Source organism: Epinephelus lanceolatus, chromosome 14 (assembly GCF_041903045.1).
Source record: "Epinephelus lanceolatus isolate andai-2023 chromosome 14, ASM4190304v1, whole genome shotgun sequence".
In the NCBI taxonomy this organism is placed as follows: domain Eukaryota; kingdom Metazoa; phylum Chordata; class Actinopteri; order Perciformes; family Serranidae; genus Epinephelus; species Epinephelus lanceolatus.
Genome location: NC_135747.1, coordinates 44,764,737 through 44,789,499, shown reverse-complemented (window position 1 = coordinate 44,789,499; position 24,763 = coordinate 44,764,737). Strand labels below are relative to the sequence as shown.

At 41.6% G+C, this 24,763-nt stretch overlaps 1 protein-coding gene across 1 annotated transcript; it reads right to left on the bottom strand.

Annotated features, from left to right (window-relative positions):
- Positions 1–505: 505 nt before the first annotated feature.
- On the bottom strand, positions 506–21,239 carry stam2 (signal transducing adaptor molecule (SH3 domain and ITAM motif) 2). Its single transcript, XM_033617674.2, has 14 exons — positions 21,074–21,239; positions 17,152–17,236; positions 16,942–17,017; positions 16,070–16,165; positions 15,054–15,200; positions 11,264–11,330; positions 10,038–10,236; positions 9,261–9,355; positions 9,043–9,125; positions 8,868–8,955; positions 8,697–8,751; positions 8,305–8,452; positions 5,536–5,702; positions 506–3,955 (listed from the first exon to the last, which is right to left on the bottom strand). Exons 1-14 carry the CDS (start codon positions 21,111–21,113, stop codon positions 3,745–3,747), a joined length of 1,557 nt encoding a protein of 518 aa, XP_033473565.1. The 5' UTR covers positions 21,114–21,239; the 3' UTR covers positions 506–3,744.
- Between the last annotated feature and the right edge of the window lie 3,524 nt (positions 21,240–24,763).

Sequence of the window (24,763 nt, the reverse complement as noted above, 5' to 3'; positions counted from 1 at the left end):
TTGCAGCCCGACACACTTCCTGCTGATGTCATGTTGAATTCTTCACTTCAAAGTAAAAGAGGCAGTTTTTATCAGAGCAAACAGACGAGGACAAACAACAGATGATAAAAGCTCCTCAGTGATCGTCAGCAGACAGAGAGAACAGCTGAGTGTGTTCAGACAGTCTCTCTGTGGACGGATCCTGCAGGAGAACAGTCTGTGGTGTCCAACCTTCAACAGTTAAGACAACAGATTTTACCTGCACAACCTTCCTTCTACAGTCCCCAGTGCATCTGTTTATAAAAAGAGCATAAACTATAAAAAGTCCAACATCAGTGACTAACTCATGTCTTTATAATAATGGTGGTATTAATATCTTGTTCATGACGAGCAGCTGGAGATGTGTGCAGGGAACAGGAGACGCTAATGAGGTGCACAGCTTCTATTTTAATCATCTTAACTGTATAAATGTGATTAACTTGCAGCCATCCACAGGGACATGTGGGCAAAAAGAGACCACGCTCCATCACAGGTAAATTTCTTTTATTTAAAGAATATTATAAGTTCGCTCTGTTAAAAAAGCTGTTTAAATCCTGGATAAAGGAACTTTTCTTGGAATATTTTAAATATACAGAATTATACATATCCAGCGGATTCTGAAGTTACTCGCCGTATAACGTCGTGTCCGTGTCGTCCTTTGATTTCTACAGAGAAACAAGGCATCCAGTGGTAAATAAAAGTTTACAAAGCTAAGGTGCAACGTCACCAACAAAACCAGGTATCTTACATCTAATATACAAGGCCTTTAATATCAGGCGCATAAAGAAAGTATAGACAGGTCTGGATAGAGTCATAACTACGGAGCTACTGCAACACACAGACGGTAGATCCTGTCAAAGCTGCTCCTCAATTTAACCCCAAAAACAAACAGTTAAAAACACATCTCTCACGTTTCTGTCGTCATCTTGTTTCTGAAACTTTTCAAAAATCAAATTAAAAGCAGAAGCAACAGAATAATAATAATTACAAATTCTCCAGCCATGTAAATTATACATGTATAATGTCTCCATATATATAAATCAAAGTACAGTCACTGACAGGTTTGACATGAAACATCTGGTGTGTTTGCATAAAACATGACGTCCTGACAGGATGTGCTGAGTGACAGAGAGCCGACATGTGACGGGACGACGTGATGATCATGAAGAGACGCAGCGTGTTCATCAGATTATTACTCACTTCACCCTAAAGTCTGACGATCATCGTGAAAATCAGTGTTACTCTTTTTTACATTGATAAAGAACCTACGGCGGGTAAAGCCCTCAAACACATACACACATGTAAAAAACAAATATGTGCACACGTACACACACACACACAGAAAATGTCGTCTTAAATATGTCAGATGCAGAATCCACTGAACGCATCACAAGGCAGTGAGTTTAAGGAAAAGGTTTTAACCATTTACACAAACAGAAGTGTTAACGAACATGTGATGGATGAATGTAGAGTTTGTACTTTATCAGGTGAGCTGACGGATGCTGGTGGTGAAGAAAATCAGGATGGAGCTCCGGCACATTTTGTCATGAAGCGAGGAGGTGTGGCCCCGCTCACACAGGCTCTGCAGCAACACCAACTCTCACAGAGATGCAGCTTTGGATCAGTCAGTGTGAGTCGCACTAAAGGTCACAGAGGTCAGAACGAAGTGGACCTGTCTGTCAGATGATTTCAGCCACAGTCTTTAAAACATCATCATTAAAACCAGAAACATTAAAGGGGGGCGTGACCCTCTGAACACCAGCTCCTCTCCACGTGGTACACTGAATTTGTAGAGAAAACTTTTTTGTTTCCACATTTCTCCACAGTGAACGAAGAATCAGAAAATACTGAGCACTGACAGGAAACAGTTCAGATCTTCTAGAGTGAGACTGTACGAGCTACTTCAACATATTAAATGTTGCACCTACAGTTAATGGATGTGTTCAGGTTTAGCGCTCTACTGACTTGAACAGGGATCATATGATACAGGGACTGTGTCACTCAAACAGATTCATCCACTGATTTACAGACGTCTCTGTCCCAGTGTAGCTCCATGGTAAAAGTCTTTTTGGGTTGATGGCATCATGTGACAGACCCGAGAACTGCAGTACCACTGTTTGGCCACTACGAAAACTGGCTTGTTTGAGCGGCGTGTCCAAGAGCGTCTACACATCGATGTGGGGTTGTACATTGAAAACAATAGGGTCATACTATTTGGTTCAGCGTGGAGGCATGTGAGAAAGTTTTCTTCCCAGATTGAATGCAACACGTGGAGGTTACTGACGTACAAACAGTCAGTCTGTGGATGACGTTTTTCTTTAATGCAGAAACTTTTGAACATGTAATTCAGGTGTTAACGAGCTTCAGTCCACAGCTAACGTGCTCAGTCAGTTTCCTGTCTGAACAACAAAATGAGACTGACATGATTTTCTCTGCAGAACACGTCTGTGCAAAGATTTTGTCGTCTGTTTTTCGATCATCTGTCTCTGAAGCATCTGATGGAACAGATACGCCTCAGCATTGATCAGTTTAAACCAGCCGTGCGGAGGTTTGCATAAAGGCTGATGTTCCACCTGCTGGTTTAGTTTCATGATGTCAGACTGAACTGTCGACTCATGACACTCTGTTTCATCTTCAGTCTCACACTGCGTCCACTCCCACTGATTTCTGTGTGGGAGGGAGATTTGATTTCTCTTAACCAATCAGTGCAGACCGAGGTGCCTGAATCTAACGTCGACACCGACACACCTGTGACACAGAGCGGAGGGAAGTTAAAGAAACGACGATGTCAGGTGACAGTGAGAGGACGTGTTGATGTAGAGCGCAGCGCCTGTCTTGTTTATAGTGCTCGCCATTTTTGTTATTAGTCCTCATTAGTTCCGACACACCGCCTGACATCAGCCTGATAACAGCATTAGCCTGTGGCGCTGATTGGCTGATCATAAGTCCCGCCCCCTTAACGTGATATTTATCAGATTGTTTTGGTGCAGTACTGAACTGTGGCTGAACGTTTCCAGAGTCTGTGTTGGCTACTCTGCGACGAGGTGGAAACAGACGCTTGGTTTACCTCCGTCAGAGTGAACGTGACCCGACCGTCTGTTAAAACCTCAGATGAGGACGTGTGGATTCAGTTCGGTTGAATTCAGAAACAGTGATGTTTAGATGAGCTCTGTGTTAAGTGTGACGTGCTGATTGAGTCAGTGAGGTGATGACTGATCGTTTTATGGTCCTGGATTTAAACCCAACTCTTCTTCTGTGGTGACCTGTGGGTGAAGACCAGCGCTGCGTTCACTGTCAGTCAGGAAAAAGCAGTGAAGGACAGGAGAAAAGTCCTGACGCCGTGTTTAGCCTCACGTACAGTAGCTGAGGACGTTCACACAGAGTGTCCCGACTCAACAACACACCTGCGTCACACACACACCTCAGGTATTTCACCTTTCACTCAGCGTGTTCAGTTCAGTTCAGCTCAGCAGGCACAAGAAAGGCTGAAGGAATGTTTCCTAAAGCATTTACACACACTCACTCACACTCACACACACACACACACACACACACACTCACACACACTCACACACACACAGACACACACACACTCTCTCTCTCTCTCTCTCTCTCTCTCACACACACACACACACACACACACACACACCAGGTGAGCTGAATGAACACTGGACAGTGAAATATCTGAGGTGTGAACTGATCTCAGGTCTGCAGTCAGTCTCAGTTTTACAGCAGAGGCTGCTGGTAGTACGCCGCCTGCTGCTGCTGCTGCTGCTGCTGCTGCTGCTGAGGAGCCTGGTGAGGAGGAGCAGCCACAGGATAGGACACAGGAGGCATGTTGGAGTTGTGATAGGTCGACATGTCCATGGCCACGCCCCCCTGGTGTGGGTAAGGAGCTCCAGCAGCCTGGTTCATGTACTGAGCGTTCATCGCAGTGCTGTCAAGAGAACACAGACGGGACACTTAGTGCCAACAGGAAGTAAAGACTCAACATGTGGAAATGATTATTTTCATGGAGCAAATTAAATCTCTTTAAATCTCTTTCTCTCTCATGTCGAACCAAATCTATGAGAACATCCACAAACTTCCCCAGAAGCTACTGGAGTTAAAATCATTGACTGGTAGACGTGAAGCCTGACTGGACTTTAGCTCTGGATGATGATTTGCTGCCTGGTTGCGGCTCCAGCTGAACATTATTGCGATGACATCACAGAAGCTCATGTGAAGGGGAACACATCAGAGGATCAACTCCGACTGGCAGAATACAGATCATCATCAGGCACTGAAGTCCTGTGATATACAGTCTGAGCTTTGTTCTGAGACGCATTCAAGAGTTGGTTTATATGTTGTAAATCTTAACATCGATTTAACCCAAAAGTACAAAGCCGGCAGGCCTCACTGTACGATCCACATCTTCACCAAAACTTTCATTTTCAGTGTGCAGGTTGTTGTTGTTTCCTGTAATGAAGGGGATTTGTAAGATTATATTCTAAGGGCTTTTTGCCTTTCTTACAGCACAGCTGGAGAGAGACAAGTGGGAGAGACAACGTGGACAACACGCAGCAAAGAGCCACAGGTTGGACTCAAACTTGAGCTGCTGCAAAGACTTGAGGCACACTCTGCCTGTTGAGCTAGAGGTCGTCCTCTGAAGGGGATTTTTCAAACGGTGACACGCACATCGCGGCAGGGAGGGAGGATGTTGGCCTGAACAGCCACCAGAAGACAAGTATATACCACAGATCACAACCTGTGAGTCAGACTGGACGGAAACACATCACAGCTGAACACATCACAGCTGAACACATCACAGCTGAACACATCAACAGCTGCACTGAACAACAATCTGAAATATGATAGCTGATCTGCATAATAAGTGACAACATGACATATACATATATATATACATATATATATATATACATATATACATATATATATATATATATATACATATATATATATATATATATATATACATATATATATATACATATATATATATATATATATATATATATATATATATATATATATATATATATATACATAGATATATATATACATACATACATATATATATATATATATATATATACACACAGATACTGGACAATGATCGTAGTCAGCATCATCACACAGGTATCAGTCAGCACTGATGTAATCTATATTACAGTTACAGACACATACAGCCTGAGGAGGCTGTGCGTCTGTCTGTCTGTCTGTCTGTCTGTCTGTGGGACTCAGTCCAGGGACAAACATGATGAGGTCAGCCAACAGGATCAGTGTTGACACTGTGGTACCTGTTCACCACTCATACATCCATCTTCTCTGCTTCTACCTTTTATTGGATCAGAGACAAAAACAAGCTGCTGTTTACTGTGATGATTAGAAGGCAGCGACAGACGTGGAGAAAACTGAACATTAAAACACAACCTGTGTTCAGTGTCTTCATCTGCTCCTCACAGGTCATTAGTTTGTGTGTGTGCTGCTGTCACTGTTTGTCTTCAGTGTTCTCACCTCATGTATGGAGGCTGTGCAGCCTGGCTGTTGGGCGGGGCGGAGACGTTAGGGGGGAGTGAGTGCAGCGGTCCGGGCTGGTCGCTGGGCAGACTGTAGGGCTGAGCAGGAGGAACCTGTGACATCACTGGAGGCAGGTAGGGGCCGCTGGCGGGGCCCATGTAGCCCTGAGGAGACCAGAGGGACACGAGCAGGTCGACTTTAGGAACTGATGAGAGCATGATTGTTTTTATTCTCACAATGTTTACACTGCAGTCTTGTTTTGGACAGGTCGCTTCTGATGCAGAGATTTTAAATCTCACTTAGACTTTAACCTGTTAAATAAAGAATACATACAGGTCGGCCATGTTAGCTGCTCCCTGTTGTGATTCTTTATGCTAAGCTAAGCTAAGCTAAGCTAAGCTAAGGGCTGTTGGCTGTGGTTTCATATTTAGGATACAGACACTACAGTGGTATAAATCCTCTCATCTGACTCTTGGAGAGACAGCAAACACCTTCACCTGCTAAACAAGCACATCACACAGATCTTTTTATTCAACAAAAATAAAAGCTCTAATGCCCAAAACCTTATTGGATCTTTTCAGATAAAAGATTTCCTCATAAAGTCCGTATCATCTGTCTCTCTCCCAGGTCGACCCCAGCAACTCTAATAAAAAGAGACGTCCATCAGTGTTCGTCCTCTGCAAAGTGTCTGACGACTGTGAGTCTGAAACACAAGGTTAGATATAAACCCGCCTGGTTGCTGTTGGACAAACAAAGTCCAGACGATCACAGCAGGTCAGCTGTTGTTGCTGCTTTATTGTTCACACTTTATATAGACGATAAAAAAGAGCACGAGCAACAAAGATGTAACACAGCTGTCAGAGAAGATTATATAAAACAGGAATAGTATAATCAGGGTTTCTATTTCTAAGTGCTTATGTAAAACTAAATCATGTTGTTGCAGGTGCAGCAGCGATGACCTGGTGGGGACTTTACAGTGCTCTGCACAAAAAATAAATGATGAGGGGGGAGAGAAGAGAGGAAAATAGAGCAGTGCCTGGCCACTGAAGTGGACATTTTTCTAAATCTCAGAGGAGAGACAGTGACATCAATCATTACAGAGAAAACAGCCGCTGCCAAGAAAAGCCAGGCAGCCTGGGGCTCTCTGGGGAGGAGGAAAAGGCTGACTGAACGTCAGGCGATCAGGACGAGGATAGCACCAGAGTCAACTGCTCTGCTGGCCAAATATAACACACACTGTGTAGGATGGAGAAACTAAATAATGGAGGCTAATAGTAAGATGTCAGCATGTGACCGCTGTGGATGATTCTCCTCTGTGTCAGTCATCTGTTGTCTCCATGAAATAAATTAATAGAAACATGAGGAGATCAATAGAATCAATAGAGGACAGTGACGGTCTGCTCAGAGCTATGCAGAGTCTCTGTGGGCGAGCACACTGGTAGTTAACGTACAGTTTGTCACCTCTTCTTAAAGAGAGAAGCTCCTGCTCTGTGCACCGACCTCTGACTCAATCAATCTCTGAATTATGTATGAGCTGGCTTGTTACTGACTCTGCAGCACAACACTAAAGCTCACCATCAACAGTCTGACATGATTTGATCTGAAGCTGCTCCACCATGCATCAACTCAGTGTATTCACTCTACAGAAAAATGCAGCCTGCTCATTTTATCAGCTTTAAGTCACCATCATGTGCATCAGTGTCACTCAGACATGCTGCATCATCAGCTGCAGTTTGTGACGTTTAGTTAAAGGTTCTGTATGTGACAGTCAGAGCGTTAACACAGCAGCAGTGACTCCTGAGCAGAGTCTCGCTCCCTCTGTGTTTTAATCTGAGCTTCTCTGTGGTTTGTTGCAGTGAGCAGGTCCAGCTGTGTGTGCATGTGTGTATCCCACTGGCTATCTCACTGCCACCTCTTTGCACTGCGCTCATATGGTGGTTACCACTGATATCAGGACAACGTCATCGTGGAAGCTCCCACCTAGTTAGCACTGTTAGCTCTGCCTGTGTTGTTGCCCTTATTTAGCACTGTTTCTGGGGTTAGCACCGTTAGCTGCTAGCCACCAGCTCAGCCACCTCTATGTTGAGAACAGACAACTCAACATACACTCTGAATTTCACATAGAGCCCCTTTGAATTACAAACAACTCTGTGAACCGTACTAATCTTGAAGAAATGTGAGCTTTTTGGAGTTTTTCAAATCCTACAATGAAATACTTGCTCATGTCATAAATCAAACCTTGTCACGTCTACTTTGGGAACAAAGCCAGTGTAAACAGCATGTCTATGTAAAGCACCTGAGAACCCAGCCTAAATCTGTATCATGATCAAACTGGATCAGGTAGCACTTTTCATTTGGTTGTGTGCTGCTGTTAGACCACTCACTGCTCCTGTTTTCCAAATGCACCATGTAAATATGTGTGCGTGTGTCAGGTGGAGCCACACCTGGCTTTTAAAGGGAATGGGAGATAAAAGTCTGATTGGTTGAACTCACGTTACACCCAGAACACACATGAGATTAATAAAGGGACTAATTATAACCTCTTTGTCCTTTCCTCTTCACTCTGTGCCCAGATAATGTGCAGTTTAACTTGCATAGTGGAGTTGGACACGCCCTAAATGCACCTGCACCATGTACTGTACCATGTGCTATAAACCATTACAATAGGGCCCATTGTGTCCAATGATGCAAAGCTACATCAGTAAAATGTGTACGTGTTGTTGCAGCAGTGAGACTTGAGCATCACAAAGGACAACATTCTCTGACCTGCATGGCCACAGCTGAGCCGGCTGGAGCGTACTGCGTCTGCATCTTGGAGTAGGTCGAGTAGAACGGAGCCTCGTTCATGAGCTTGTTGTAAAGCTCCAGGGCCTCCAGAACTTTGACGTTCAGCTCAGACAGCTCTGAGTGTTTCCTGCAACATAAAGAGAGAGACACTGATTTAATGAGGACATTTCTTATTTGCAGAACAGTGCAGGTGGTCGACAGATTGCCTTTCAAAGTCTCGACAGCTGAGGCACTATCATGGTTATCTACATCCTGAACTTCACAGTGGCTGAAGAGGATGTTAGATAATCTCAGAAACCTCGCTGGACCTTAAACAAATCTGTAAGAACAATTCTGATAAAAACACCATGTTCACACTGATGACACGCTACCTGTCAATCTCCTGCAGCTTCTCATCAATCAGCGGGTTCATTTGTTCACACGCACCTGTTCACATATTTACAGTCAGGGAGGGAAACAGAAACAGAGCAGAGTTAAACCAACACTGTCTGTGTCTGTCACTGGCAGAGAGACTAGATTTACACTAGCATTAAGGTTTTCACCCTCCAGCTGGATCAGCTCTGGAGCGTCAGGAGCCGGATCTGCAGGATCTGCATTCTGCAGCAGTGCCAGCGTTCTGTCCATCTTTGCCTGGGGAGAAAGGAGAGCAGGGTTCAGGCTGATTGATGGAGAGGTGATTGGGTTTGTTAGTGCATGAGCACTGAGGACATGTTGTACCTCATCAATGAAGACAGGCTCAGGCTCAACTTTGGTTTCCAGGCTCGTCTCTTCAGAACTGGACGTCTTTTCGACATAAGTCACTGCGGAGGAAAAGTTCAGTTCGTCAGTCTGAAACTAATCTGCTCCAGTTTAAATAAAAAACCTGAGGAGCACAGAGGATGGCGATTTGTAAATGGCCTGTGTGCAGCTGAAGGAGACCGAATAATAAGACCGACCTGTCTCAGGCTCAGCGTTCAGATTGGTTGTGACAAAGTTGGAGGGGAACAGTCCCATTCCTCTGTGGTTCTCTCCTTTCCACCAGTTTGGATCGCTGTAAACAAAATGATGAAACAGGAAGACATCAATGTACGAGCTTCTGAGAGTGAGTCATACCGAGTGTCTGACAGAGCTTCAGACCAGTCCGAGCATCACAACATGAAAACATTGGCTGAAATAAAAAGGAAATCTGAGCTGATGGTGTCTGTCACTGAGCTGCAAGAAACACATTTTCAGTTCAGTGATCAGACTTTATTTAAGGAACAGAATTATATCTATAATATTTAGAGCATATTTAAAGTGCAGCTCAGGAAGGTTGTTAAAAATGACACAGCTCTTTTATGCAAACAAAGCTTTACTTAATGGGGGGGGGGGTGTCAAGGTTTTTCTTTTAATGATTTTTGTATCAGTTTTGTCACGCCTGTATTGATATCATTTAAATGCAGAGCTGGAAATAAGTTGCCTCTTGTACTGTTTGTTCTGTAGTGATCAAAGAGTGACATGACGTCATATTTGTTTAAAGTAAAAACAGGACCGAAGAGAGACAGCAGAAAATGGCAGACGGTCTGAGGACGACCTTCAGCTGCTGGAATAGAGACTTGAATTCAGCCGACCCAGCTCCAACTCTCCTGAGAATATCACTTCCTGTCAGGCGTCTGCAGCAGCAGTGGTGGTCTCACTGATATTTCAGGGTTAAAGCAGAGCTGAGTCATGATCTGACGCGTGTGAATCATTACCTGTCATCCAGAACCAGAATGAGTTCTCCAGCCTTGAATGTCAGCTCATTATCTTCAGCTGCTTCGAAGTCGTACAGCGCTCGCACCTTCCGCACCTCCTGCCCCCCACCACCGTTGGTGTAGGCTGGGGGGTCAGAGGTCACGCTCAGGGGCCGTGTCTCAGCCTGCTGCTTCTGCTCCTGCAGGGACAGCTCGATGGCTGGGGGAGGAGGAGGAGGATAAGAGAGAGAAGAAGAGGACGTTTGTCAAATGTCCAACACAAAGGAATACAGAGAGCTCTGAGAATTCTGCTGAGATGGAAGATGATAATCAATAACACAGGCAACACAACAACCTATTGATTAACGAGAAAATAAAATCAATTTAAACTGGTCCAATCCTGAGAACCAGGACTTTATTCTGGCACTAATTAGGCCTGTTTACATGGACCCTGATATTCTGTTAATAATCAGAATAAAAACGCCTCATGTAATGACGTCAGTAAGAGGAGACTGACCGGATCTAAGTTGTGAGGGTTAGTGCTTGATAATCTGTACAGTAGGAGAATATCAGTACCTACTGTAATAACCATGTAAATGTTTAATCCAATCGTTTCTCTCAGGTTGGAATAAATATATTTGTTCTGCACGTTTGCCCAACATGGGTACAGAAACAGCTGTTTCTACACACCTTCCTCTGAAGAGTTCAAAGACTCATAAATAAATAAAAAATAGCACTCTGCTAATGTGATGTCACTGCTCTGATTAATAACTGTACTGTCTGACTTTAAAACAGCAGGCTGATGTAACATTGCTGCTACAGGCTGCAGAGTGGAGTCACTAGACGTAATATTTTTCTGTCTTTACCACTGGCCTGCATGTGAGGTGTTTAAGGAACTTCAGTAAATTACTGATAGTCAGCATGTGAGATGTTTAGGGACCCTTCACAGCGGGCAGAACCACTTTCTGCATATCAAAAAAAGTTGGACTGTAATTAAATGCTACGGTAAAAGCTTAGGATCCATGTACACACTTGGAAAAGTTGGAGTCTCTAATCATAATGATTTAATCCTAAATATTGTTCATGTAATCACAGCTGTTGATAATCATAACCTTTAAACATGCAGTACAGTAGTTGTAATATATGTATCTGTTGCAGTGCTGATGCTGATGATGATGATGATAATGATGATGATGACGATGATGATGAAGGTGTGTGCAGAGCTGAGTGACGGCACCTCACTTTACCTTTGGCCAGGTTGTCATCATCGGATGCTTTGCTCACAGCGGTCGTGCTGCCCTTTGAGTTGGACCCCTGTGGTCAATATAGAAAGATAAGGTCACATCTCTGTGTGTGTGTGTGTGTGTGTGTGTGTGTGTGTGTGTACTTGCACAGCACTACAGACCAGCATTTAAAAACTGTATTTCCACTGACTGTTCTGCCACCTGTAGTTCATGTTGGGTACTACATGTTGGTCAGAGACAAGGCTCTGGCCCTCAGACACAAACAGCTGTCTCATGATCTTCACTCTAAGGTGAACATGTGATTAACACTGATAGCTGCTGGCCCAGTGTCTCTTTCCCCACGTACAGATTTACAGGGTGCAGGACCCAAACTGTCGTCTACTGAGGAGTCTGTCACTATTATCCTGCTGACATGACAACACGACACAGAGATCAATGTTAGAACAAATGTTTCTGGTGCTGCAGCTGAAAAGGAACTGAGGGAACAACAGAGTCATCCTGCTTAATAATGTGCACAGTGATAAAGTGAATATTGGAAACTGCAGATGAAAGTTTAATAAATGTGGAACTTCCATTCACTTGTTTATCACTGGGGACGTGAGGCAGATGGCTGTTTCCTTTTCTAAACAGGTCTCTGACTGTGTGAAAACTCTTTGAAATCCTCATCCAAAGAGAGAGGAGCTAACTACAGAGCACCGGCGCCTGATGGGTGGAGCTTTCATTTAATCTAAAACTGGCACTGAACTGTTCATGCTGCTCCAGCTGACCTTCACACACTGTGCAGCAAGACAACAAAATATGACCAGCAGAGCGTTAAACGACAGGGACTGGAACACTGGTCTGTTTGACACGGCCTGATGGTGAGCGGCTGAACACGGGGGGAAAAAAACCTACCTGCATGCTGTTTATGAGCGACGTTAAAGTTCAGCATGAATAATCGCTGAAGGTAAATACTGAGAGAGGAGTCACAGCTTGAGTCACACTACCTGCTGCTGTTTGCTCATCAGCTGACACAGATTAAACAACATGCACTGGCCTCGTGTGCCACCTGCTCTCCATTAAGGCAGGTTACACAGCCCTCCACACAACATCCTTTACAACACAATGACTGTTATTAATCCAGGCTCTCAGGCGTCTGTTCACACTATGAACAGATGACAATGGATCAAACTGGACACTTGTACAGTGCAGCCATAAATTATACCTTTATAAAGACACTGTGGAGAGAGAGGTATTAAATATCTGTCATGTGACAGCCTGGAGGGCATCATCGTAAATGTGCACACAAAATATTACGCTGATAGGTCCAGTAGTATTCAAACAAATACTACTGGACCTATCAGCCTAATATTTTGTGTGTACATTTACGATTGTCAGAGTCCTGCACGGGTCCATTTTTGAAAACCCGCACACACCAACACTCGTTAATAAAACTCCCGTGACCTGTTAATCCCAATTCCAGCGGAGGAGACGTCTCTTTGACTGGATGGTGAAAACATCAATCGCTGCCAGCTTAGGAAACATTTCAACATGCTCCTTCCACCACCAAAGATTTTTGGTCTCACCTGCTGCGCCTGCCTGTACTTCATTTTTATCCATGATTTGTATATATACATATTTTTACTCATTACTCTGAAGGAACTCTGGTGGTCATGGTGATTCATGATTGTTGAACAACCTGTTTTATTGACATTTTTATACATGGATGAACATTATAAAGACACTACAAACAGCAGTGGAGCTGGGGATCCATGTATGTCTATGAAAGCTGATCAGTGGCGCATGAAACCAAAAAAGTTTGACTCAACTCCTGATACTAAAATGAGTCATTTCACAGGAGTTGTGACTCAAAAAAAATGTATCCAAAGATTTACAGATGTCTCTTTCATAATGTCTACGGAAAGATGTCTTTTTAGGCTCCACAGCACGTGACAGACCTGTAAGTTGTGATTCCACGATTCAGCTTCTTTGTCAAATCAGCTTCAGAGCCTGAAGCTGTTCCTGGAGCTTGGTTTTATACCATTACTGACTGCTGACTGCTCCTAACTGGTCAGTAGGTGCAGCAAGTTTCAACAGAAATCATCTAAAAACCACGAGGTGTCCTGTCTGTTGCTGCCACATTTAGTCCTTCAGTGTGGCTCAAACACTGACATCCATAGATTGGCCTTAATTTAAACCAGAACATCTGCAGATAATTACCATACCTGATATGTTAGGATCCACTGACATCAGGCACGATACAAAATTAATAAGTCTGCGTTTCTGCTTTCTTGACTGTGATGGTAAATATACATTTTAAGTTGTAAAATGAGAACGTCTGTGACCTGCCCGCCATCGTGAACACAGCTGAGCTAAAACCCAGCACTGCCCACTGGCTGGAGCAAAGTGAACTATTTGAGGTTGAGGCACATCTTCCTGTCTGTTCACTGGATTTGGTGAATATTCTCCATCAGAAGGAAGCCAGGCACAGCTGTGCCAGGTTCCAGCTGCCATCGCCGCAGCTTGCTTTGTTCCGTCTGCAGCACGGCGTCATGCCAGAGGAGCGTTTGAGAAGCAAAGCGTTTGCCTGTCTGATTCTGTCGACTTTCAGATTGATTTGGTCATGTTACCTTGATACTGTTTGTGTCTACCATACGTAAATAAGTAGTTTATGTTGTCACATTTTTTACTTTGTTGTGCTGAAGCCTGAAGGCAAAGTTAACACCATTATAACTCCAGTTATGAATGAGACAGATCAAAGATTTGTGTCTGTGTTTTAGTTATTAAAAATACATTCATCCTCATAATTACATCACACCTACATTTCACATTCAGCGCCTGTTAGCAGGAGAACTCAGTCTGCTCTGTGCAAAGTGCCGAGGCTCAGTCAGAAATAGACGAGGAACATGTTTTTCTGAGCTTCTCTTATGTTTCTAAAGAGGCTGCGACCAGCTCAGACGGCCGGCTGGCAGAGATCTGTGCACTTCTCTGTGTTTATTACAGAGGTTGCAGTTTGCAGTGATGTTGAACTGGACTGAATTTACCATGATGCAACATTCAACATCTAAAGAAGTAAAGACTTCAACACACAACAAAGCCGCCAGCTGCAGCGAGACGGTGACCACAGACGATACATTTGTAGGTCGGCTGCTTTACAACAACCTGAGAGCAAAGTCCAAACCAACCTTTGACACACACGTAAGGTCGTTACACAATAAATCAAACAGATGACCTGAGGATAAGAGCAGGAACCAGAGGAAAGCAAGCTCCCTCCACAATGAGCATGAGGACAGTCCTGATCCTCAGACACACACACACACACACACACACACACACACAGATCCACAGAATTATGGGAAATATGTGCAGAAGAAATACCACTGTAGGCACAAATGCAGACAGCTCCACCCAACCTGAACCTTCACACTGGTCTGCAGTAAAACCACAGCTGTAACGACAGCCTCAGGGCAGACTAGAAGCATCCACACACACTGTTGTTGTTATTGTAGTCTGTGGACTGAACTGTAATTATGGGGAGAAAACACAGCAGCGTAACGGAGGACTGTGAACAAATTACATCTGCTGAAGGAAGTCAAAATGTTTCCAGTACATAACAAAGTGTTGGGATCAAACTGACTGCAACAAAGTGCTGCTAAATCTGGCTGTGGCTGGAAAGTTTGCCAGAATACGGTTTCTTCCTTCTATGAGAGGATGAACTATATCAGGCTAAATACTCAGAGGTTTTATGTGTACATGGAGGACATCTTGGATTTTAAAACCGGGAACTTCCACATACGTTATGATGTAAACATACCTGTGAGGACGGCGAGGGGAAGCTGACGCCCTCCTCTTTCAGGGACTTGATGGTGGCGCTGACCAGGCTGAGCTGTGGATCCTTCTGGAATTCTTCAGCCCACTCCACCATCAGAGCCTTTAGCTTCTCACACACCTTCGGGTGGGCCTGCAGAGAACACACAGACAGTCAGCTGTGCCACTATCTGCTGTGTTTTATGACACAAGGAGACTCTCATAGCTGCCCAATAAAAGGGCTCCAACACAGTTAAAGCTGGGGTTATTCTGGCATCACTGGGGAAAAATTACGTGATAAACTTTGCAGTTAATGGAATTCAAGTGGTCTGAGAGGAAACTAGACTTCTGCTCCTTCTCTTGGCTCTAAAAAGTTTAGCCCCTGACGGAGGACTTTGTCCAATCACAGCTCATTTAGAGAGAGGGCCTTCCTGTTGGCTGTTCTACAAACGCAGATGAGCGTGAACGTCTCTTCAGTGAAAGCCTGATTCAATGGAGGAGAATCCTGCAGAGAAAGTTGCTGTTCCAGCATTGCCAACAACTGCCCTGCCTTTGCCCTGGCCAAAAATTGAGCCACTACAGCCGCCAGCCACAGGTCCATCTGATGAGCTAATGCCCGCTCACCTTCCAGCGGCAGGGAGCGAGGCGAAGGGACCGCGAGGTGGCTAACAGCTAATTCTGGTCTCATCTGATAAACAGAGAGAGAGCTGGACGAGGAGAGGCTGAAGGTGCAATGTGCAAAACTCCACAATAAAATAAGATTTAATAAATCACTGTTTGAGTAAATGTATGAAAACTGAGTTTCTGCATTAAGCGTGTGCATATGGCCATGGTCGTCTCATGGGAGGGGCTTAGGACAGAGAGGGAGGAGCTGCAGGAGGAAGGTGTGTTTTTGATTTTTTAAGGACGAAATGGTGGAAACAGTCAGTTAGCCTCTTTGTGTAAGAGCGACACAGATCAGAGTGTTCACACACATGACAGATACAGTTATAAAATAAGAACAGTGAGGAGAGGCTTACATACCCTGCTCAGCACGCTCCGCACTTCACTGGCGAACTCTCTTGAACAGATTTCCAGGTGGAATATTTTGCCACAGTTTGACACACAAGCACCGAGCAGCTGTGAGAGAAAAGGTGGACACTGTAAATAACATCAGGTGAAACAGCTGGAATATGTTTCATTACAGAGGAGGAAACAAGGAGCAGGATTTAATTCCTCCTCCTCACATGACTGAATTATTCATAGCACATATTAATAGCAGGTGAAGCTTTGGTAATTATAAATGGTTTTAATGACAATAGGGATTTAATTATCTGAATGAGTGAACGCAGAGAGCTAAATATAGAGCGGGCCATGTGGCAGTATTTGCTCATGATGACTCAGACGCAGACACAGAAACAGCTCTCAGATTTCTCAGCCTTCCAGAATTAAATCTTCCACTTTCCTGCGAGGCTTTAACATCGGGAACATGAGATCAATCACAGCTCCACTGCAGCTGAATCATGTCGGTGAATGTTCATTTAAACTCAGAGTTCAATGGGAGTGCAGAGTCTGACCCGTCCAAACCTCCTGATGTTTACTTGTTTCTGTTGTTTACAGAGATGTTTGTTTACTTTGGGTTTCACATGTTTATTTTGAACATGGCCTGAAGACAAAAACACACAGTGTGTTAGAGAGACCTGTGGAGCTGGAGCTGCCTGCAGCTGTCAGCCAAGACATTACAATCACAGTCAGCATGTTTCTGTGCACAGTTAGGTGGAGCTACAGGTACAGTCTGACCAAACCATCAGGCCACCAGCACTACTGTCTCTGTCCCAGTATACAGACACTGGAGGGGAATCAGTGGGGAGGATGTGCATGAGTTAGGCGGCACATAAACACAGTAACACACTCACGTTGAGGGCCTGCATGGCAACATGAGGCACCTTGTGGTTGACTCTCTTCATGATGGATCTCAAGCTGTCCTTTGGTCTGAAACACAACAGCAGAGTTCAGTGAAGATGAGATCTGACCTCATACAGATATACTGTACTTTAATAAGGTGCTAACTGATCCACAGAGATGCTCTTGTCCTCCGACCATCCACAGGCCTTTTTCCAGCGTACCCATTGGCTGTCGTCCCAATCTTGTCACAGATGTCCATGATTAGGCCCCAGTCATCTGTTGTGTTGGTTTCATTGGTTGCCTTCTCTGGAGATATGGCAAAGAGAGGGACACAGAGCATATGATCCAGTGAGCAAATATATTCACTGGCATCACGACGGCTTGTCTTCTGCCATCATGTGTTTGTGGACTGACACGCCAGTCACAGCAGGGAAGGGCTACAGTCATCAACATCAACCAGTTTGAGGACTGGTTCATGTACTAAAACCTGTCGGCCTGAAGTGAAGACAAGTCTTTACAAGACTCTGAGAAGAGTTTCATTGTGAACAGTCTAGTGGAGGAGGTGAACCATCCTAACCTTGGAGCATTTTAACTCATCAACAGTTTGGGAGGTGACAGTCTGAACCATAAATACACTCATCATTAATGGCTTTAGATTTGATTTGTGAGGGAGCACGTCTGCTCCTTTTCCCACAGAGTTAATGTTTAATCAGGGCTGGGTGATGTGGAGAAAATCAAATGTTACTGTCAGAGACATTTCTACCAAGTCCTTCTAGTTTCCTGTTATTTTTTGAGTCACTTAAATGACCTGGCATCTCAGGAACCTTTAATTAGAGGCAGGTGTGCTGAGGTGAATGTGCAGGGTTACAGTCTTTAACTGCTGTGTGTTTGGTTCATCTCACTTTATTGTTTGATGAAGTTGTTTAATACTCTGGTGATTTGAACTGTGTCTTTGTTAAGGCCTATTTATTCTGGGAATGTTTGTAGATTTTAGTTTTCATTTTAACGGGACAGTCAGGACAATTAGTTTATAGCCTCATCCTGCATTTCAATCGACTCATAAACTAACTGAAGCTCCTGGATCATAAAATAGTGAGCACGATTAAACCAAAGACAGCGAGTTGATCATATCTCCCGTTATGGCGTCTGTAGGTGGCTATTTATTTCTACTTATTGAGAAGCTGCAAAAGTCACTAAAATTTTTTTAATATTTTAACCAAATATCTCAATATCAATATTGTGAGGTTGGGCTGGAGAATATATTGATATCGTGATATGAGACTAGATATCGTCCCAGATTTAGGATATCATAATATCATCAGTGTCGTCTTTTCCTAATCTAAAGGCTGCGTCACAGTGAAGTGACGTCATTTTCTGAACTTACCAGACTGTCGTAGCTGCTCTATGACTTACACTTACCACTCAGTAATCACACTCACACTACACATGATTATTCATCAAAAATCTCACTGTGTGAATATTGTGTCAAAGCACCAATAATCAACCCTCCTGTATTGTCACAATATCAATAATGAGACATTTGGTCACAAAAATATGGCGATATATGATTTCTCCACTTATGGCGCAGCTCTAACGTAAGGTAACTAGTTACTGTTGGTGCTTTCACAGATTAATAATCCTCAGTGACATGGACATAATGACTGAGTGAAGGCAGATAATCTATCAACTGGAACAGTCTGGTAAGTTTAAATGATGACATCACCTCACTGTGACACAGCTGTTAACACCAGGAAAAGACAACACTTTCGATATGTGGTGGTGATAAACCACTGTTTCATAACACGTCAGCAGGAAATTACCCAGATGCACATTTCCAGTTCATAGTAAGCCCAGTCAGACACTCATCATCATCATCATCCTGACACTCACAGAGTGTAACAGGGCAGCATTGTGTCCTCACACAACAACTGTGGTGTTACAGGGACAGATAAGGGCCATGACCTCGGACGTTTGCATGAAACTTTACATAACATGATGAGAAAAGACATGTGTGTGACACAAACTGCTGAGACGTTAGAGCCAAACCAAAGAGTCTTAACGAGAGCTCAAACAATTAACTGAAAGACAACTAAGGATTATATTCATCATCTGTGGGGCTTCAGATTATTTTCTCAATTAATTGTTTGATTAATAAAATGCCCTTTACAAATACTTAAATCCCAAGACAACATCTTTAAATCCCGTTTAGTCTGACTAACAGTTCAAATTAGAGTTGTACCGATACCAGTATTGGAAATGCCTCCAATACTGCCTAAAATGCGGTATCTGGTATCAGCGAGTACAGCCTATGACCAGTCCGATACCAGGTAATGCCTCACGTAATTACGCATATGCACGCTACAGGCAAACGAAACGGAAACGGAGCAGAGTTTAAAAAGCATTCATGTCAAATGTCTTTTTTACCAAATTGTGTGGCTGCACTTTAACCTGTGTCTTGATCTGTGTCAACACTGGATAATAATAATAATTAAAAAAGTTTTATGGCATTCATTCTACTATTATGTATTTATTTCTTAATATTTTACACAGAGTTTTAGGAGTTGAGACATACAACAATTCATAGCCCATCCATTTTTATTTTTTACGCGCTGCTATCGGATCGGTACTCGGTATCGGCAGATACCTAAGGTTCAGCGATCGGAATCGATATCAGGAAGAAAAAAGTGGTATCTGTACATCTCTAAATAAAATGCCCTTCACAAATACTTAAATCCCAAGATAACATCTTTGAATCCCCTGTTTAGTCTGACTAACAGTTCAAACCCTTAAAATATTCACTCAACTATCTCATTAATACAGAAGAAAACAACAGATCCTCACAAGTCAGAGTGGAAACTATAGAATATTTGGTACTTTTGCCTAAAAAAAAACCTTAAACAACAACTAATTGATTATCAAAATAGCTGTTGATTAACTTTCTGTCAACTGTTAAATCCATTAATCAAAAAAATAAAACAGCTTTCTTGTGTATGAGGATTTTATACGATGGTAAACCTACAGTCTTCAGGTCTTGGACTGTTCAAAAACAGTGATGGAGATTTAATCTATAAATTGATGGTTATCATAATGTATACATTTGCTTATCTACGATATTGGAAAAAAAGTTTAAGAGTTTTAACCATTGTTATTTTTAAACCTTATTTTATCCCTGCTGTTTATTTTTATTTTATTCACTTACTTTCTTTTTATCCTGTGGACTTTTAATTATCTGTTTCTTTTTTCTTAGTTTGTTCTGTTTCATTATTTTTTTTTTTTTTTAATATTTCAATGTCTTGTTGTAATCTTCTAGTCTTGCAAAACTTTATGTTCAGTTGTTTGTGTTTTCCTTTAAACTGTGTCTGTGTCATAACTTTGCCCTGTGGAGCTCTATGGGCTGTGTGTGTGTGTGTGTGTGTGTGTGTGTGTGTGACAGGTGATTTATACATAAAGTTTCTTGTTACTGCTAAACGGCACATGCACAAATATTCAGTCTATATATCTATTATCAGCTGATTTGGGATCAGATGACGTCAGCCTGTCTGTTTACAGGAATCAGACTCAAAGTTGAGATCAAATTAACTTATTGATTATTAACACTTCCTGTTTGATAATCTGACCGATAATAATGATCATAATTCTGGAATACCGCGATATTTCCTGCGACCATCGTTACTCCATGAATAATCTCAAACCGCTGGATCCTTGTTTACGAGCAGTTTATAGACTAATCGATCGATCGGAAACATCACCGGATGGATGGAGATTAAAACCAGCCGTGTATTGTTACCGTCACATGGCACACACACACCAATAATCGACCTGTATAACGGTTATCAGCTGATTATGGATCAGATGACGTTAGCCCACAGTCACCGTGTACATGAGTCAGATTGAAGTTAGTGACACTCTCTGATCTCATCCTGATCACCTGATCGATAAAGTTATTGGGAGTCGTTGGTAGCCTGTCAGCTGTGCCCTGACACAGTGTCTGACACCTGTGTGTGTTGTTGTCACAGAAACTGACGCTGATCAATAAACTTAGAGCGAAGTGAAGAAGTCATGCTAAGCTAAGCTAACGTTAGCATGGTGTCGTTAGCCGTTAGCTCGCAGCCTGAAACACCAAAATAACGTCATTTCACTCACCGACATCTTGGTCGAAAGGATTCTGTGCGAACAGAGGCATGATGTCGGGTTAACAGGAGTCACTCTGGGTCAAGATATAAAAGTTAATATGGTCTCCAGACTACAGCTCAACAAATATCTCTTCCTTGTCCATGAAGCACCAGTTGCACTTCCGGGAACTGGGCTGCCCTCACTGGTGCCTGAACACAATGTGTGAACGCCTCTTAGGTTTTAATGTCCGCCTTTAATCAGTGTTTATTTATTTAAGGTACTGTCATTTATAATAATGCTCCACACTATATTTCCTCAGCAGGACAAATCTGTCGCCAAATAAAACAACAATGATAATAATAATAATAATAATGATAATAATAATAATCATAATCATAATACTAATAATGATGATAATAATAATAATGATAATAATAATAATAATAATAATAATGATGGAGCCATATTTCATTAGGATGTGTCTCTGTTCGATGTGTCAGGAGGACATGTTGGAATCAGTCTGTAAATGTTATATACTGGAAGAGAGGTTGGATCCTTCCTCATATGTACCTAACTGTAATTCAGATTCAGATTCAGATTCAGAATACTTTATTAATCCCCGGGGGGAAATTGTTTTTATTCCAATGCTCCGTGCAAAGTAGAAATAGAAATACAGCATGAATGGAAACAAGAGATAAAGATGAAGATATAAATAAGATGCTAAAATAGACAATGAAATAAATAAATAAAATATTAAAGTAGACATTAAAATAAAATAAAATAAAATATTAAAGTAGACAATAAAATAAAAAAAAATAATATAATAGTAAAGTAGACAATCTGAAATATATACAATATACAATGAAATGGTTGTAGCGTTATAAATGAAATAAGAATGAGTAATTATATTGTGTGTTTTGTTTTATAAATAGCCAAATGAGTCCGATCATCAGAGGGAGGAGTTGTACAGTTTAATGGCCACAGGTATGAATGACTTCCTGTGGCGCTCAGTGGTGCATTTAGGAGCAATCAGTCTCTGGCTGAAGGTGCTCCTCTGTTCGACCAGAGCGTTGTGGAGAGGGTGAGAGCCATGTTCAAGTATCGCCCGCACCTTTAAGGTTAAAAAGGTGTCCTTGTCCTTCAAACATATGACCCTGCACATCACTACATGCCAATATATATATATATATATACATATATATATATATATATATATATATATATATATATATATATATATAAAGACATAAACACAAACTGAACATCTGAAACTGTCTGACAAATTTTCTGACTTTGTTCTCACAGCAAGAGATTATTTTACATGGACCAGACCTCTAAGACTTTACAATAGTATTATCATTATTATTATTTTTATCATTATTATGGGAAAATTTGGTGTTTGGTTTCCTGGAGGATCCGAGAAAAGAAGACAAAACTTTGTTTTATTATTAATGTAGTAATGATTTTTGGCAAAGTATTTTATCCATAAATGTAAGTTTAGCATCATTAAACCACATATTAGTGTTTTCTGAAGGTTATTAAGACACCTGACATCTGTGTGTTTCTCTCTTACTGTTGTGTGTGTGTCCACTGCATCTTTATTAAACTGGCACTTCATTTAACACCTCTGTTGACTCTTGTGGAAAACTGCCTGATGTCAGATCACAGATACATGACGTGTCAAACACTGACACCTAGTGAGGGGACACAGGAACATGAGGGCAGGATTTATTTTATTCACAGTCACAGTGTTGGTTTGCACCAGGGGCGCTTCTGGGATTTGAGGACACTGAGGGCTGTTGTGCATTATTGTGTTTGTTGTTTGTTACCATGTTAAAACAATTTTTTAAAAAGTTGATAATAACAAAATACATATTATCATCCCAGTTGAGACCAAAGAGTATCTGGATGTATTTAATGGAAAACATTGTGTTAAATATTCTGGTTCATCAGTGTAAAACTTAGGTTTTTAAGATAAGATAAGATAAGATAAGATAAGATAAGATAAGATAAGATAAAACTTTATTTATCCCACACTTTGGAAATTCACATGTCACAGCAGCTCAAAGCACAGACAGAAAAAGGAGGGTGACAATGTTACATGAATAAAAGAAAATCAAAGATTAAATTATAGCTGCTGTGCAGTGATGGGTCGGGTCCGGGCATTTTTAGGAAATTCTGAGCAACAAGCAGAAGAAATGGAAGACATTTAGGAATTTAGCAACACAATCTGCCTTTTGCATCAGCTGAGGCTTGAACTCACAACCTCTGAGACTAAGAATCAATTTCTATCTCACTGAAGTAATTAGTCAGTGACAGTTCATGTGTAGCTTCACAAACTGACTAAGCCAGACGTGCAGGTTTAGCAGCTGTCCATGCATGGAAAAGCAGATTTCAAACCACTGTAAAAAAATTCAGTTATCAAAACAAAAATCTGAAAATACACATATTGCATCTAGACAGCATGGAGATGTTGGTAATTTGTTTGTAACAATGATTGATTTGCTTCATAAGTGAAAAACTGATGTTTAAAATTATCATTTTTACATTGACTCCAATTGTTCACATTAGAGCAAAATTCAAAATGCTGTCAAAAATTCAGTTTTTGAGATAAAATTCTGAAATTTGCCACACATCATCTACCATGACTCTAGAATTTTGTCTTTTTTTCATGAACATTGAAGATTTATTTGGCAAGAATTTGCATGTATATGTTTACAGTACCATTTACAGTCAAACATTTTGATGCACTGTAGGCTCAATTTTTGATAAATCAAAAATCTGAGAAACATAGTTTGTGTAGGACAGTCTGAAGATGCTCTGTAGCAAGTTTGGTGTCAACTGAGCAAAAATTGTGGGAGGAGATAGGTTTAAGAAGTTTTACAGTTTTTGAAAAAAACAGAGTGATGAACTTCATAATTTTAATAGGTTTAAATGTACAAAAGTTTCTTCAGTATTGGGGCTACAGTTTGATGAAAGTTGTGAAGTTGTAGCACGTATGGTTGATTTGTTATGAATTTTCAAAGTTTTGAACTTTAGACGCTTGCTGTAGCGCCACCATCAGGACTATTGGCTTGAGTTTACAGCTGAGGATATCTGGCATGAGACTGGACCTTTTTTTTGTTAAACTTTATTTTTCATTTCGATTTACAAAAACTACTTAGAGGAAACATTTACTTGCATCTGAAACATTACAAGCTCACAACACATAAATGAATATGTATACATACACATTTCCATTCTATGTGTAGATTCATTGTAGCCTATACATCTCAACAACAGTTTTTATATTTAGTAAAAGGACAAAAAAAACAGGACAAAGTTTTTTTTTTTTTAAACAAAATAAAAGTAAATAATCATGGGGTTGACATTTTAACAAAAGTGCTTTAAACGTATTAAAAACAACAACACAGGATTGTAACTTAAGGAGCAAGAGACTTTGACATGGTTTCATATAAATCATTTATAGACTGATTTTCTTCCGATAGTACCTTTAAGGATGTTATATAATTAATTTTTCATTTTTAAAACAGATTATGGAGGGTTTACTGTTCTTCCATTTATTCTTATGTATATGATATTTTCCCATAATGAGAATTATGTTCACCATCTTGGATATCTTCTTTTAGGAAAAGAGAACCGCGGAGCTGAGAAAATCCGACCGCACTTACGCTGGGCTACGTCATCATGCGACGGCGGATGTTATTGACGTGGGTCTGC